Source organism: Lampetra planeri, chromosome 31 (genome assembly GCF_965212315.1).
Source record: "Lampetra planeri chromosome 31, kcLamPlan1.2.h2, whole genome shotgun sequence".
Lineage (NCBI taxonomy): Eukaryota > Metazoa > Chordata > Hyperoartia > Petromyzontiformes > Petromyzontidae > Lampetra > Lampetra planeri.
In genome coordinates, this window is record NC_136137.1 from 5664931 (window position 1) to 5681836 (window position 16906).

The 16906-nt window shown below is 43.6% G+C and overlaps 1 protein-coding gene across 1 annotated transcript in view; it reads left to right on the forward strand.

Annotated features, from left to right (window-relative positions):
- Positions 1–14824: 14824 nt before the first annotated feature.
- LOC144729136 (arf-GAP with GTPase, ANK repeat and PH domain-containing protein 1-like) overlaps positions 14825–16906 on the forward strand; it is a 69939-nt gene continuing 67857 nt past the window's right edge. The window contains exon 1 of the mRNA XM_078609093.1: positions 14825–15886. Within this exon, the coding sequence (XP_078465219.1) occupies positions 15697–15886 (190 nt within the window). The 5' untranslated portion in view covers positions 14825–15696. The remainder of the gene's footprint in view (positions 15887–16906) is intronic.

The window sequence follows — 16906 nt, forward strand, 5'->3', positions numbered from 1 at the left end:
ATTCATTGTACTGAACATCAACGCTCCCACATCTATTGCTTTCCACCTTCACGTACCCACACTGAGCAGCTGTGGTGAAGAATTACAATAATACAATAATATCCCCCATGACTTTCGTGGCCTGGGGAGTCTCCCTTTAATCCAGCTGTGGATTAACAAAAGAGCTGTACGCGTGCATTATTAATGCCATCAACTTTGAAAGCATTTAAACTATAATGGTAAATTCAGCTGGTTATATGTAAAGTACTTGTTCTGTCTATAAATAGGAAGTTGCTTGGGGGCATGTGATATATAATAACTCTGAAGTGACTCTTTATGTTCCCAGGATTATCAAGTATTTCATGGACCTCATGTTGATTTCTCTTAATGTTTCATTTCAGCCATATATGGCTAGAGGGTGTTTTTTTCTTTGTAATGTCACTTAAATTCCTTGATACACGATACACGAGTAAAGAAGACAGGTTTACCAGATGATATTCCAAAACTATCAGACCATTGTCGAAATAATACTTATTTCTTATGGAAGGGTGACTTCTTTAAACAAGAGGAAGGAGCAGCAATGGGCTCTCCTTTGTCTCCTGATATAGCAAATTTGAACATGGAAAACTTTGAAACAAGAGCACTTGCCTCAAGTACATTAAAACCATATTTTTAGTTTAGATATGTCGATGACACTTTGGTTGTCTGGCCACATGGTAGAGATACACTTAATGCATTTTAAAATCATCTCAATGCACAAAACCTGGCCATCCAGTTCACCATGGAAATTGAGGTGAACAACACACTCCCCTTCCTGGATATTTTGCTAGGACATCGTCAAAATGGTAAAATAACACGCAGCGTCTACCGAAAGGATAAGGCACACTGATGCCTATCTGAATGCAGATTCGCATCATCACCCAGCACAGAAATCCTCTCTAATCAAGACGCTCATACATCGGGCAAAAACAGTGTCAGATGGTGGAAGTCTAAGGAGAGAGATTAACATGTTAAAGAAAGAAGCACTACGACTGAATGGCTACAATAATGCTCAAATTAACAGAGCATTGAATGTCAAACCGAGACCGAACAACAATACTGCTGAAAGTGATCAGATTAGCAACACAATTAAAATACCATATATCTCCGGAGTTACTGACAGATTAGCCCGTGTTTTGCAAAAGCAAAACATTAAAGTGAGATTTCGTACGGTACACAAAATTCAAAGCTAGTGTCTTGTACTAAAGATTAATTACCGAAGTTATCAACAGAAGGTGTATATTGGATCAATTGCTTATGCGGTAAATGCTATGTTGGACATACGGGACGTAACATTAGCGTAAGACTAAAATAACACCAAAGGAACATTAAATGATCTCAAACACAGCTGTCAGCAGTGGCAGAGCATCCTTGCCAACAAGGACATTCAATTGATTTTGATAACGTTGAAGTGTTATGCAAAATTAATTATTACTGGCCACGACTAATTACAGAATCAATCGAAATTGAGAAGAATACAAATAATAGTCTTTGGTTCTTTCGGTAAAGTCACGTAGATAGAAAAATAAAATAAAGTGTTTAAAAAATAAAAACACAAAAACACTAATGTAGACTGTAGCCTGGTTCTTAATCTGAGTGAGTTTACTGGCAGTCTATAATGTAGACTGTAGTCTGGTTATTAAGTTCGGTGAGTGTACTAGCAGTCTATAATGTAGACTTTAGAAATGGTTATTAAGCTTTTATAATATATTTTAAAGTTTATTATTTTTATTCACTTTATTTTTTATATCTACGTGACTTTACCGAAAGAACCAAAGAATATGAATTCCTGCAGTCACGAAAGTTTTAAGTACAAATTTTATCCGAATAATTTCAACCGCTGTGATAGCTACAGACTCAGCACAGCCTGGAAGCGTATTATTACATAATACACAATACATATTGCAATTCCTTATAGAGGGGTCACATGCTAAGCAGCTGATTACTGATCTATTACATAATTGCCATACCCCCCACTTCCGCCTCTGATCTCGAAACTCGATGGGGTTCAACAATGATGACGTCATCCTGCACTATTTAAGACGGGAAGCAGGTGGATGGCTTCACTATTCTGGAAACTCGCCCGAAAATGCTGGATGTAATTACCAGCGAAACGTCGTACAACTCAAATTCTAAATGTTGTGGATTCACTCTTCAAACACACCGGTGGGCTGAAGAAGTAACTAATTTGCGTTTTGTTAACGTGACACATTTTTTACTGATTGGCCGTGTCGGGTGGTGGAGGCTTGCGACACATTTATAATAACGCGATCTAACCCAAAAACCTTTATTATGGATAAATATATGTTGCATTACAAATGATATATGTTCGTGGCGCAATAATTATAGCCCAACCTATAAGACCTGTGGACGTTTTTTTTTATTTGGTGATACTGCTGCCGCTGCAGTTGGCATTGGTGCATAGGCACAATTTCCAAAAACACTCAACACTTTCGACAATAACACTGCCTTGAAATTTTAAATATGTATTCACATCACATTAAAACGTATATAGGAAGGGCCGTTACCCAACACGTTGACTTCTATGTATTTTTGTTGTTATTTGAAAGCCATAAAGTGTTTTCGACCAATGCGTTTAGTTTTCTGTTGACGATTAATTCGACGATTTCCATTTTTTATTAAAAAAAAAATGTTATTACTATCAACGTTTAGGAAGCTATCGTGGTGTAATGGTTAGCGCACTGCACTTGCACATACTGTACACAATAGGTTACATTTGTATTTCCATTACAAATAAAATACAATACACTCTTACACACACACAGTCCTACCTGCAATATATAATTGATAATAATACATATGGGGGACTGCAGTGGTGAGAGCGTATCAAGTACTATGAATTACGATTCATGCAACCCCAGTTGGATTTCTAGCCACGTCTAACATCAGTGGCAAATACTATCAGAACTGATCATGCCCTCTGTCCTCCACAAAACCTGTACTGACCAGCATAGCAAAATATTGTCAAATAACTCACAACGACTGACTTGCGGTGAGGGGGCCTTCATCCATCGGTTAATTGGAAATGGCTGTAATTTATTTTAATTAAACATTGTAATTACATGCAAACGCCTAGATGTCTACAAATACTGTACACGACCTCTTCTGACATCTGGTGTACCCAATAACATGGTTCGAGTTACGTATACTGCATACAATCATTTAATATTACAATTTACTGTATGTACAGACATTTCAGGAACAAATATATTAAAGTGCCCCTTAAGCTTGCAATCCCAGATTTGACCAACCAAAACGGGCTTTGAGAACAATCAACAATGGCAATCATCAGCCCAGCTCCTTTCAGGCTCTCTGTGATACAATACCCTCTGCTCTCAAAATATATCGGTGAATCCCATCCCAGTGAACGCACGGTCTCTCCTTGAGCTTGTGATTGACCTTCACACGGACCAACAACATTCTCACCGTGGCCTGTACTATATTTGGAGCAGGGCATCAGTTTTATTCACCTTGTATGTATGTATGTTGAACTTCTTTCACACCGTACATAGCCAACCGTGCTAATTGGAGGTGCGGCAGAATGGCAAGAAACTAAATACAAAGAAGCAGTTCTAAAGAAATTCGTTTTCAATATTTATTTTAAAAGTGCATAGCTCCAGTGATTTCCTAATATCGGATGAAAGAGCATTCCAGACGGCCGCAGAAGCGCATCTGAAAGCGCATTGTGTGATTACCATCTTTGTTCGATAACTAGCCAAAAGTCGCTGCGAGGATGACTGGAGTTCGAGTGGTGGTTTATGCTCCTTGACAAGATCAGCAAGGTAACATTCCTGCGGAGGGAACTGGTAGGAACGTTGGGTTGCTCGGTCAATGGCCAGGGTCAACGGCGGCGTGGTGTATTCCGCAAATATGGCCGACTGTGAGGGTGGGCACAAGCCGGCGTGAGTAGGTTAAACGTTGAGTTGTATAAGGGCACCACGGGGTGACCAGCCCCTCCCCACCCAGCCCCACCCAGCACCCACCCTCCCCACCCAGCCCCTCCCCACCCAGCCCCTCCCCACCCTCCCCACCCAGCCCCTCCCCACCCTCCCCTCTCCACCCAGCCCGACCCCTCCAATTTTTGGATGCACGACGGACGGCCACAATCATCCCCTGTGGGCTGGTGGAACCAGATGGTTCCTACCAGTATTATGGTTCATTTGTGGCAATCACATTGTGCGTAATGAATGCGACCTTATAATGTAGTCGTTTGGCAACCAGAAGCCTATGCAGCTCGGCGATATTTTTGACGATTGTGGGTTCTCCCACCCATTCCAAGATGTATGGCCAACGTAGAGTAGATCATGTACCCTCTAGGGCAGGGGTCGGCAACCAAAATAACAAGAAGAGCCATTTCTTTCCAATTCGGTACAAAATTCAGTATTTCAAGAGCCGCAATGCATCTGAGTACATACTGTACATACGTACATATCGTCAAGAAGCAGCCCGTAAAGAGCCGCATGCGGCTCCGGAGCCGTAGGTTGCCGACCCCTGCTCTAGGGGGATCTCAATGGTTCTCTCTAGTAAAGACCTCTTCTGCCAGCAGTGGGATAAGCATGAAATTGCAGGGGCTGCACTTTTACTATTACCCTTTAATGAAGGCGGTTAGGAGTGGTGGTGCAGTGATTAACACAATGTACTATGAACCCGGTGAACCGAGTTCTATTCCCGGACACAGTTAATATCAGCTTTAAGTACTGTGCTAAGTAATATGGTTGTCGTCAATAATACTGCCATAACAATAACATTTTTGCACTTACAAGGCGCCTTTCACAATGTCTCAAGATGTCATGCATGAAAGGACAAACATAATAAAGAAAGAACTGGGAGGAAATATGAGCACCAGAGAGGAACAAAGCCGATTAGAAGAACGTTTTTTGTAAAAGAAAAAAAAGAAGACGTGTTGTAGTCAGGACTTGCAGATATCAACACTGTCAGAGAGCCGGATCTTCGTAGGCCCTCTGTGAAGAGGCCTGGGACATTGAACAGAAGTCATCTCTATTTCATTCATTGCACCAGGGCACATGCCGACCATGCATACATCACCCCCTTGCCCCCATTGGTCACAAAGAGTGAAATATGTACAAGTTAAAGTGATTTCCTGCCTAAGTCAGCACTGAGGCAATGCTCATTGTATGTTTGTAGCCCCGAGACAGTTCGTGGAAATTCCAGTCATTTGGTTGATGATGCTATCCATAGGGCAACTGACTTCCACATAACGGTATCAGTTTTACTAATCACAATCTTTTGATTGCGAGCTGCTCATGCTAACCTTGAGGCACCTTGCCGGATAGTAGCAAGAAGTGTATCCCTTACTTTACAAGGCATGTAAACATGCATTTATCAAGTAAAATAACCCCCTACGCTCATGATAATAGGGTCAACTTTTCTCATGCCACTATTGGTGGAAGAGCCTGCATTGAATTGTGCGTGTGAGAATATATTACTATAAATGCAAATGATACGTTGTTACAATTAGGCTGATGGAGAAAACGATATAGTACAAACGAGATAAAAAAACACCACAAATTAGATTGTAGAAACGAAGCGAAAAACTAATTGATGAATTAATGTATTTGCGCCTCGTCCAATCGCGACAATTCGTCACATCACAAGAGGAGTGAATCAACACATACTTGGCTTTAAGAAGTATGGCCTACACAAAGAGGCAGAACATTCCAGGACTGCAGATTTTTTCAATTCAAATCGGGCAACACTGTCAAGCAAGAATAACAGTCAATCCACAATTCAAAAGCAACATGCAAAGGGATTAAAGCAAGCAAACAAGCTTTGGTCAGTGCTAATCTTTGTTGGTGACCCTAAGCTGTTGGTGGAAATTCAACATTCCCATGGCAAGAATAATGGTTAACAAATTTAGAATGACCATGAAAAAATCCATTTAGACCCATTACCCTCGATCGCACATATATACAACGTTTGCGAAGATCTTTGGGAATGGAATCAATACAAAAGTAGATGCCAACCAACAATGCTAACAAGCAGTGTTTAGGTAGGATAGGATTTTGTACCATCAACCACATACATACTATCAGATTTTGACTTTTTTTTCTCTCATAGACATTTGAATAGAGACATATAAAAAAGGTAATTTGCAACTGGTGATTTCAAAATTAGAAAAATTCAAGCAAGAGGAGACTGATGCGTATGAGTCGGTAGCACCTAAGTGCTACACAGATAGATTCAATAATTCATTACTATACTGCCATCTCCCGGCCACCTTGCATCCCAGTACTCTGTTGTGCAGACATTTGTCACAATGGGGGTCTCACCTGGGTATAAATGAAGAGTATATATGTATTATATAATTACGGTTAGCAATCGGCAAGTATAGTGTGGTGAGTGAGCGTGCCATCTGTTCAGCGTGGTAAGGTAGGCCAAACATTCGCTAGAAAGGCTGTCTTGATGCTCCTCTGGTGGAGGCCCTTCTGCCAGCAGTTGTGTGAACAAGCAGTTGCATGGCTGCACATTTACAAATGTGAAATACTATAATTTAATTTTAAATAATGCATGCGACCATTTGTCAAAATATCAATGTTTTTATTTGCGTCAGTGCAGTACTGTATTTCGTAATGTAGGAGACATTTCAGCAAGTATAAAAACGCTACCATTTGCAGAACAATTCTTTAAAAAAAGAATTGCTAAAAATAAAACAACCAATGCAGTAACAGCAGTCTGTTCATTAAATTTTCACATTACACACTGCATTTCCAATTAGCTCTTTCGCTTGAATAAATGTTTTTTCAAGTAAAAAGGGTTTGTAAAAATCAATTGGATGGATAATATATTACACTGTGCTGCCTTTTAACAAATAACCTCACTGAAAAGCTGCGGTCGGTTGTATACAACGTGGTGTGTTTCTCTTGTACTGCAATAAGTAGAAATTTGAAGAAGAAAAATCCCGGAAGGCGTTTTATTCCATGCAACAAACGAATCGTATACTGACACCGAATCGGCCACGTGGGGGTTTCCACCCATACTTTACCACGCTGGTCAGCACGGACGAGTTGAGTAGGGCTCAGGACCGGTTCAGATATCATTCACCACTTGTGATGGCCGGAGCTGGGAATCAAACTCAGGTTATTTGCCATACATTGGCTATATACAGTACAATACTCACCACTGCACCATTGAACATGTAAATTACTGTTTAAAATGTCCTTGTTTTTTTCCAATTTTTAAAAATAAGATGTATTTAATGTATACACTTATATTGGCATTGTTTTATTCTTTTAAGTGTCTTATACATTAAAACGGTAAATGCAGTTGCTTGTTCAGGTAACTATGGCTAGTAATAGGTTACGATTCATACACCTATTTAAAAAGTGATCATCAGTAAACATTTTAATGTTTAAAGACCAGCGCCCCAAAACGTTGCACATTATCTACTTTAACTTTCAAGGCCATAATGTTATTGACAAACGTATCCTTTTTTATTCTAGACACTATATCTTAAGTACTGTATAGATACCAAAAAATAATTGTATATTATAATGAGCATTATTATCACTAATATTCAGCCAAGTATTTTATGAGTCTCAAAACCCATTTTCTGGAGGATCCCTCCTGCCGATTGTGTTGGGATTTTGTGTGTGCCAATCCCATTCATGCTAGTTTGGCGTATCCACTGCTGCACTGCCATCTCCTAGCCACCACACAACTCAAGTCTACAACACCTTGCTAACGCCAGGCATTCTCCCATTCATGTCCACGTTACTCATCCAAGGCTCAATCCCTGCTCAGCTAGTCAAGATAAATGTTTGTATGTGTTTGCCATTGCTGTACTGCCATATCCTAGCCACCACACAACTCAAGACTACAACACCTTGCTAACGCCAAGAATTCCCCCATTCGTGTCCACGTTGCTCGTCAAAGACTCAATCCCTGCTCAGCTGATCAAGATAAATGTTTGCATGTGTTTGCCACTGCTGTACTGCCATCTCCTAGCCACCACACAGCTCAAGTCTACAACACCTTGCTAACGCCAAGAATTCCCCCATTCGTGTCCACGTTGCTCGTCAAAGACTCAATCCCTGCTCAGCTGATCAAGATAAATGTTTGTAATTGTTTGCCACTGCTGTACTGCCATATCCTAGCCACCAGCAGCTCAAGTTTACAACACCTTGCTAACGCCAAGAATTCTCCCATTCATGTCCACGCTACTCATCCAAGACTCAATCCCCGTTTAGCGAATCAAGATGAAAAACATTGCATTTGTTTATTACTGAATTGCAATACTTTTGGCACTCATTCAAAATGCAAGAGACAGCTGTTTCCACCCAGTATCACTGAGTAACTTCGGCGGACAAAGACACCTTGGGGCAATTTGCTGTTAGCGAGCTCCTTACAAAGATCGGTACGGTGCAAGTGTGTGACCGTGGCGTGACCAGAGCCACACCCGGCCGCCTTTGTCTCCCCAGTGTTAGTTTTTTTTTTCCACCGCACCAAGTACTTATTTGAGGCTGAGGCGACCTTAGGGGATTCTCAGAACGAGTTGAGATGTACGTTGAACTTCTTTCGCACCGGACGTAGACCAACCATGCTAATCTTAGGTGTGGTTCACCCACTGTTCGATTGTTTTAGATATTACTGGGAGATCTAAACTCAGGTGAGTTGATTGGGTTGTTCTAACCCATATATAACCTTACACGTGCTTAAGTTGCTGTTTGCTGTTAGCGAGTCGCACCTAATGAAGGCCGGGACGGCAAACAAGAGGGGATAGGGTGGCCAGCACCACGCCCGACCGCCTTTGTCTCCCCAGTGGCGATGTTTACTGCACACCGTGCCAGGTACTCAATTGAGGCTGACCGGTTCAGATAATCGTCGCTGGGTTGTTGGCCGTGAGCGGTAAATCCATTTAGCTGTCAACCCATACGGTTTACCACGTATTCTTGTACAGGGAAAGTGAGTTTTCAGGCCGTTTAAATAGGGAAACAATAAAAACAATGTCTATTTGTTTGTGTTTCTCTCTTGTGATGGGATTTTGTAGAATGAACGTGCAGATTTATTACGGGCACGTGGGTGACCAATAAGGTCTGAATTGGTCTGTAATAAAGTAGGGCATTGATCAGGGATTGAAAGGTTTGTAGTGGTGAGTGTACTGGTGAGTGTAGTGGTGGTGAGTGTACTGGTGGTGAGTGTACTAGTGGTGAGTGTACTAGTGGTGAGTGTAGCAGTGGTGAGTGTAGCAGTGATGAGTGTACTAGTGGTGAGTGTACTAGTGGTGAGTGTAGCAGTGGTGAATGTACTAGTGGTGAGTGTATTAGTGGTGAGTGTACTAGTGGTGAGTGTTTGTGTTTATCTTGCCATGGGACTTTGTAGAATGAACGTTCAGATTTTTAAAGGGCACGGGGGTGACCAATAAAGTCTGAATTGGTCTGTAATAAAGTAGGGCATTGATCAGGGATTGAAAGGTTTGTAGTGGTGCGTGTACTGGTGAGTGTAGTGGTGGTGAGTGTACTGGTGGTGAGTGTACTAGTGGTGAGTGTACTGGTGGTGAGTGTACTAGTGGTGAGTGTACTAGTGGTGAGTGTAGCAGTGGTGAGTGTAGCAGTGATGAGTGTACTAGTGGTGAGTGTACTAGTGGTGAGTGTAGCAGTGGTGAATGTACTAGTGGTGAGTGTATTAGTGGTGAGTGTACTAGTGGTGAGTGTTTGTGTTTATCTTGCCATGGGACTTTGTAGAATGAACGTTCAGATTTTTAAAGGGCACGGGGGTGACCAATAAAGTCTGAATTGGTCTGTAATAAAGTAGGGCATTGATCAGGGATTGAAAGGTTTGTAGTGGTGCGTGTACTGGTGAGTGTAGTGGTGGTGAGTGTACTGGTGGTGAGTGTACTAGTGGTGAGTGTACTAGTGGTGAGTGTAGCAGTGGTGAGTGTAGCAGTGATGAGTGTACTAGTGGTGAGTGTACTAGTGGTGAGTGTAGCAGTGGTGAATGTACTAGTGGTGAGTGTATTAGTGGTGAGTGTACTAGTGGTGAGTGTTTGTGTTTATCTTGCCATGGGACTTTGTAGAATGAACGTTCAGATTTTTAAAGGGCACGGGGGTGACCAATAAGGTCTGAATTGGTCTGTAATAAAGTAGGGCATTGATCAGGGATTTAAAGGTTTGTAGTGGTGAGTGTACTGGTGAGTGTAGTGGTGGTGAGTGTACTGGTGGTGAGTGTACTAGTGGTGAGTGTACTAGTGGTGAGTGTAGCAGTGGTGAGTGTAGCAGTGATGAGTGTACTAGTGGTGAGTGTACTAGTGGTGAGTGTAGCAGTGGTGAATGTACTAGTGGTGAGTGTACTAGTGGTGAGTGTAGCAGTGGTGAATGTACTAGTGGTGAGTGTACTAGTGGTGAGTGTACTAGTGGTGAGTGTACTAGTGGTGAGTGTTTGTGTTTATCTTGCCATGGGACTTTGTAGAATGAACGTTCAGATTTTTAAAGGGCACGGGGGTGACCAATAAAGTCTGAATTGGTCTGTAATAAAGTAGGGCATTGATCAGGGATTGAAAGGTTTGTAGTGGTGCGTGTACTGGTGAGTGTAGTGGTGGTGAGTGTACTGGTGGTGAGTGTACTAGTGGTGAGTGTACTAGTGGTGAGTGTAGCAGTGGTGAGTGTAGCAGTGATGAGTGTACTAGTGGTGAGTGTACTAGTGGTGAGTGTAGCAGTGGTGAATGTACTAGTGGTGAGTGTATTAGTGGTGAGTGTACTAGTGGTGAGTGTTTGTGTTTATCTTGCCATGGGACTTTGTAGAATGAACGTTCAGATTTTTAAAGGGCACGGGGGTGACCAATAAAGTCTGAATTGGTCTGTAATAAAGTAGGGCATTGATCAGGGATTGAAAGGTTTGTAGTGGTGCGTGTACTGGTGAGTGTAGTGGTGGTGAGTGTACTGGTGGTGAGTGTACTAGTGGTGAGTGTACTAGTGGTGAGTGTAGCAGTGGTGAGTGTAGCAGTGATGAGTGTACTAGTGGTGAGTGTACTAGTGGTGAGTGTAGCAGTGGTGAATGTACTAGTGGTGAGTGTACTAGTGGTGAGTGTAGCAGTGGTGAATGTACTAGTGGTGAGTGTACTAGTGGTGAGTGTACTAGTGGTGAGTGTACTAGTGGTGAGTGTTTGTGTTTATCTTGCCATGGGACTTTGTAGAATGAACGTTCAGATTTTTAAAGGGCACGGGGGTGACCAATAAAGTCTGAATTGGTCTGTAATAAAGTAGGGCATTGATCAGGGATTGAAAGGTTTGTAGTGGTGCGTGTACTGGTGAGTGTAGTGGTGGTGAGTGTACTGGTGGTGAGTGTACTAGTGGTGAGTGTACTAGTGGTGAGTGTAGCAGTGGTGAGTGTAGCAGTGATGAGTGTACTAGTGGTGAGTGTACTAGTAGTGAGTGTAGCAGTGGTGAATGTACTAGTGGTGAGTGTATTAGTGGTGAGTGTACTAGTGGTGAGTGTTTGTGTTTATCTTGCCATGGGACTTTGTAGAATGAACGTTCAGATTTTTAAAGGGCACGGGGGTGACCAATAAAGTCTGAATTGGTCTGTAATAAAGTAGGGCATTGATCAGGGATTGAAAGGTTTGTAGTGGTGCGTGTACTGGTGAGTGTAGTGGTGGTGAGTGTACTGGTGGTGAGTGTACTAGTGGTGAGTGTACTAGTGGTGAGTGTAGCAGTGGTGAGTGTAGCAGTGATGAGTGTACTAGTGGTGAGTGTACTAGTGGTGAGTGTAGCAGTGGTGAATGTACTAGTGGTGAGTGTACTAGTGGTGAGTGTAGCAGTGGTGAATGTACTAGTGGTGAGTGTACTAGTGGTGAGTGTACTAGTGGTGAGTGTACTAGTGGTGAGTGTTTGTGTTTATCTTGCCATGGGACTTTGTAGAATGAACGTTCAGATTTTTAAAGGGCACGGGGGTGACCAATAAAGTCTGAATTGGTCTGTAATAAAGTAGGGCATTGATCAGGGATTGAAAGGTTTGTAGTGGTGCGTGTACTGGTGAGTGTAGTGGTGGTGAGTGTACTGGTGGTGAGTGTACTAGTGGTGAGTGTACTAGTGGTGAGTGTAGCAGTGGTGAGTGTAGCAGTGATGAGTGTACTAGTGGTGAGTGTACTAGTGGTGAGTGTAGCAGTGGTGAATGTACTAGTGGTGAGTGTATTAGTGGTGAGTGTACTAGTGGTGAGTGTTTGTGTTTATCTTGCCATGGGACTTTGTAGAATGAACGTTCAGATTTTTAAAGGGCACGGGGGTGACCAATAAAGTCTGAATTGGTCTGTAATAAAGTAGGGCATTGATCAGGGATTGAAAGGTTTGTAGTGGTGCGTGTACTGGTGAGTGTAGTGGTGGTGAGTGTACTGGTGGTGAGTGTACTAGTGGTGAGTGTACTAGTGGTGAGTGTAGCAGTGGTGAGTGTAGCAGTGATGAGTGTACTAGTGGTGAGTGTACTAGTGGTGAGTGTAGCAGTGGTGAATGTACTAGTGGTGAGTGTATTAGTGGTGAGTGTACTAGTGGTGAGTGTTTGTGTTTATCTTGCCATGGGACTTTGTAGAATGAACGTTCAGATTTTTAAAGGGCACGGGGGTGACCAATAAAGTCTGAATTGGTCTGTAATAAAGTAGGGCATTGATCAGGGATTGAAAGGTTTGTAGTGGTGCGTGTACTGGTGAGTGTAGTGGTGGTGAGTGTACTGGTGGTGAGTGTACTAGTGGTGAGTGTACTAGTGGTGAGTGTAGCAGTGGTGAGTGTAGCAGTGATGAGTGTACTAGTGGTGAGTGTACTTGTGGTGAGTGTAGCAGTGATGAGTGTACTAGTGGTGAGTGTACTAGTGGTGAGTGTAGCAGTGGTGAATGTACTAGTGGTGAGTGTATTAGTGGTGAGTGTACTAGTGGTGAGTGTTTGTGTTTATCTTGCCATGGGACTTTGTAGAATGAACGTTCAGATTTTTAAAGGGCACGGGGGTGACCAATAAAGTCTGAATTGGTCTGTAATAAAGTAGGGCATTGATCAGGGATTGAAAGGTTTGTAGTGGTGCGTGTACTGGTGAGTGTAGTGGTGGTGAGTGTACTGGTGGTGAGTGTACTAGTGGTGAGTGTACTAGTGGTGAGTGTAGCAGTGGTGAGTGTAGCAGTGATGAGTGTACTAGTGGTGAGTGTACTAGTGGTGAGTGTAGCAGTGGTGAATGTACTAGTGGTGAGTGTATTAGTGGTGAGTGTACTAGTGGTGAGTGTTTGTGTTTATCTTGCCATGGGACTTTGTAGAATGAACGTTCAGATTTTTAAAGGGCACGGGGGTGACCAATAAAGTCTGAATTGGTCTGTAATAAAGTAGGGCATTGATCAGGGATTGAAAGGTTTGTAGTGGTGCGTGTACTGGTGAGTGTAGTGGTGGTGAGTGTACTGGTGGTGAGTGTACTAGTGGTGAGTGTACTAGTGGTGAGTGTAGCAGTGGTGAGTGTAGCAGTGATGAGTGTACTAGTGGTGAGTGTACTAGTGGTGAGTGTAGCAGTGGTGAATGTACTAGTGGTGAGTGTATTAGTGGTGAGTGTACTAGTGGTGAGTGTTTGTGTTTATCTTGCCATGGGACTTTGTAGAATGAACGTTCAGATTTTTAAAGGGCACGGGGGTGACCAATAAAGTCTGAATTGGTCTGTAATAAAGTAGGGCATTGATCAGGGATTGAAAGGTTTGTAGTGGTGCGTGTACTGGTGAGTGTAGTGGTGGTGAGTGTACTGGTGGTGAGTGTACTAGTGGTGAGTGTACTAGTGGTGAGTGTAGCAGTGGTGAGTGTAGCAGTGATGAGTGTACTAGTGGTGAGTGTACTAGTGGTGAGTGTAGCAGTGGTGAATGTACTAGTGGTGAGTGTATTAGTGGTGAGTGTACTAGTGGTGAGTGTTTGTGTTTATCTTGCCATGGGACTTTGTAGAATGAACGTTCAGATTTTTAAAGGGCACGGGGGTGACCAATAAAGTCTGAATTGGTCTGTAATAAAGTAGGGCATTGATCAGGGATTGAAAGGTTTGTAGTGGTGCGTGTACTGGTGAGTGTACTAGTGGTGAGTGTTTGTGTTTCTCTCTTGTGATGGGACTTTGTAGAATGTACGTTCAGATTTATTACGGGCACGTGGGTGCCCAATAAGATCTGAATTGGTCTGTAATAAGGTAAGGGCACTGATAAGGGATTGATTGATAGGTATGAGGAATCGAACTCAGGATCACCGTGTTCGTAACGCAGCGCGCCCATCAACTACAACAACGACAGCTCCCCCACCACCGCCTCCAACCTCCTCCACACGAGACAAAATGATGATTGTGCCCCGGAAAGTTAACGCCATTGGGCGACCTCTGGCAGGCTGAGGCACCCAATGGTTCTGTCTCTAGCACAGGAAATCCCCTCCCCACCCCTCTCTCTCTCTCGCCAGCCACCACCACCACCAGGGGCGAATTGGGGAATGTGTGGCAGGCAGGCAGGAAGCAGGCAGGGCGGGCTGGAGTGGAGGGGGTAAGGGAGAAGGAGGAGTTGGTGGTGGTGGGAGGGGGTGGGAGGAGGAGTTGGTGGTAGTGGTGGGAGGGCTTGGTGGTGGTGGTGGTAGGAGGAGTAGGAGGTCTTGGTGGTGGGAGGAGGAGGGCTTGGTGATGGTGGGAGGAGCAGGGGGTGGTGGTGGGAGGAGGAGGAAGGTTTGGTGGTGGTGGGAGGAGGAGGAGGGGTTGGTGGTGGTGGGAGGAGCAGGGGGTGGTGGTGGGAGGAGCAGGGGGTGGTGGTGGTGGTGGTGGGAGGAGGAAGGTTTGGTGGTGGTGGGAGGGCTTGGTGGTGGTGGCGGTGGCGAGAGCAGACAGTGAGTGTGGTGGGCGAGCTGGGAGGGAGCGAGCGAGCGAGCAACACTTGTTGTAAGAGAAGCGGGGAGGATGAGGATGGCTTGCCGAGCCTGAGCTTGGTGATGTCGTTGTTGTTGGTAATTTTGTGGCTTTTTAAAGTCTCGGCGATAGTGAGATTTACAAATCTGGTGCGCCTCGGCGCCTGTTTGCGTGTCGCAGTGGGCGAGCTTTGTAACACAAACCGCGCAATCGTGGCAATGCGATCCATTGTAAAGTAGCGGGCAAAGCCACTCGGCACAGGGGTGGTTGTCATTAATTAGAGTAGATCAGGACGAAGAAGAAAACTGCTCGGGACGACGAGGACGATGGTGGTGGTGGTTTGTGACCGGGTCTGCGATGCTGCTGCTGCTGGTGGTGGCGGCGGTGATTTTGGTGAACGCTGTTGGGATTCGAGGAGAATGAGACTGGAGGAGGGGGATGGAATGGCTAAGGGATGTTAAATCTGCTCCCCATCCCTTCCCATCCTTATCCCTCCGTTCTTCTGCTTTTGTTTGTGGAAGAAAAACAACAAGAGTTACAAGCGACACACGCCACGCACACATGATATTAGAGGAGGGCATCAGAAGAAGATTCGAATGTGGAGGTTTCTATGGAGTGAAAGAAGAGGCCGATTTGCAACGAGCGTGTTGTTTGAATTGTACATTGTACCAGCATTCAGCCGGTTTGTTTTAATTATTGGAAGAAAAAGAACCAGCAAATATAAATATTACAATTGTCAACCCTTGACCACTGCTAAACTGGATTGAACACATCACCACACACACCACCACACACACCACCACATCACACATCACGAAGATGAACAGCAACATTCATCATCAGCAGATGCAGCAGCAGCAGCAGCTGACTAACTCGACTGCCATCCGAAGCGAAATCCGGAGATTCGAGAGCGTCCACCCCAACATCTACTCCATCTACGACCTCCTGGAGCACATCGAGGACCCTCTGTTGCAGAACCAGATACGTGAGCATGTCATCAGCATCGAGGGTGAGAGAGATCAACACCCACAGAGTGTGGCCATGGATCTGTGTTGAAACTTCTTTTGCACCGTACGTTAACGATGGGGTTGTTTGCATCGATCCGCAGTTACATTTTACCCCCCTCCCCCCCCCCTTGTTTGATATGTTTTAATCACCTCTCTCCAATGTCATTGGTGTAACAAGATCTCCATTGGAACCTCAAGATAAAGATCTTCACCACCATCATCATCATCCTCACCATCATCATCTTGGGGAATGGCAAATGTGGATTTAGAATCGTGTTTTATTTAGCAGCAGTTTTAAAACGTCTGACTCCTGGTCACCAATGGGCATTAGAACATGATTGTACCATTCTACCTGTGTGTGAAAACATTTTAAATTTGATATTCTCTTGTAGGCCGTTACGTTTGGGGGGGGGGTGGAAATGTGGCTTTTTGAGTATATAATAACAATTTGTTTCGGCAAAAATCATTCCACACTTTGGGCACTGTACCTGTAAAGGCATTGTTCCATCGCCTGCTGGTGAAACACAAGGACATGATGTGCATATCAAGCCATGCTGTGGTTTTGTCAATGAGAAGAATGCGAATTAGTCATCCCCATGGATAGTGCTTTAACAATTGTGAATGTGGTTTCTGAGTACTGTACCCCACTGTACAACGTTTACAGACAAGTCTATCGATGTATTCTTTTAGTCATTCTGGTTTCGTGCCAACGATACGGTTTTGATTGCTATCATTGCCATCATATTGGGAAGTGTGGTTTCTAAGGACTGGAATTATACTCTTTAACTATTTCCTTAATCAACATCTATTGTGAATATCAGGTAATTTTGTTAATTATTTTCCACCAATCCAGAATAACGTTCATTGCAGGCTAGCATCTTGGGAATTCTGATTTCAAAGGACTGTAAAGTGTGCTACTGTACTGTATTTTATCTCCCACTTTGGACATAATAGTATGTATTTCCAACCCATTCTGTGCACGTCAATGAATGGTGATGCTCTTATTTTGTCATTTAATTGCA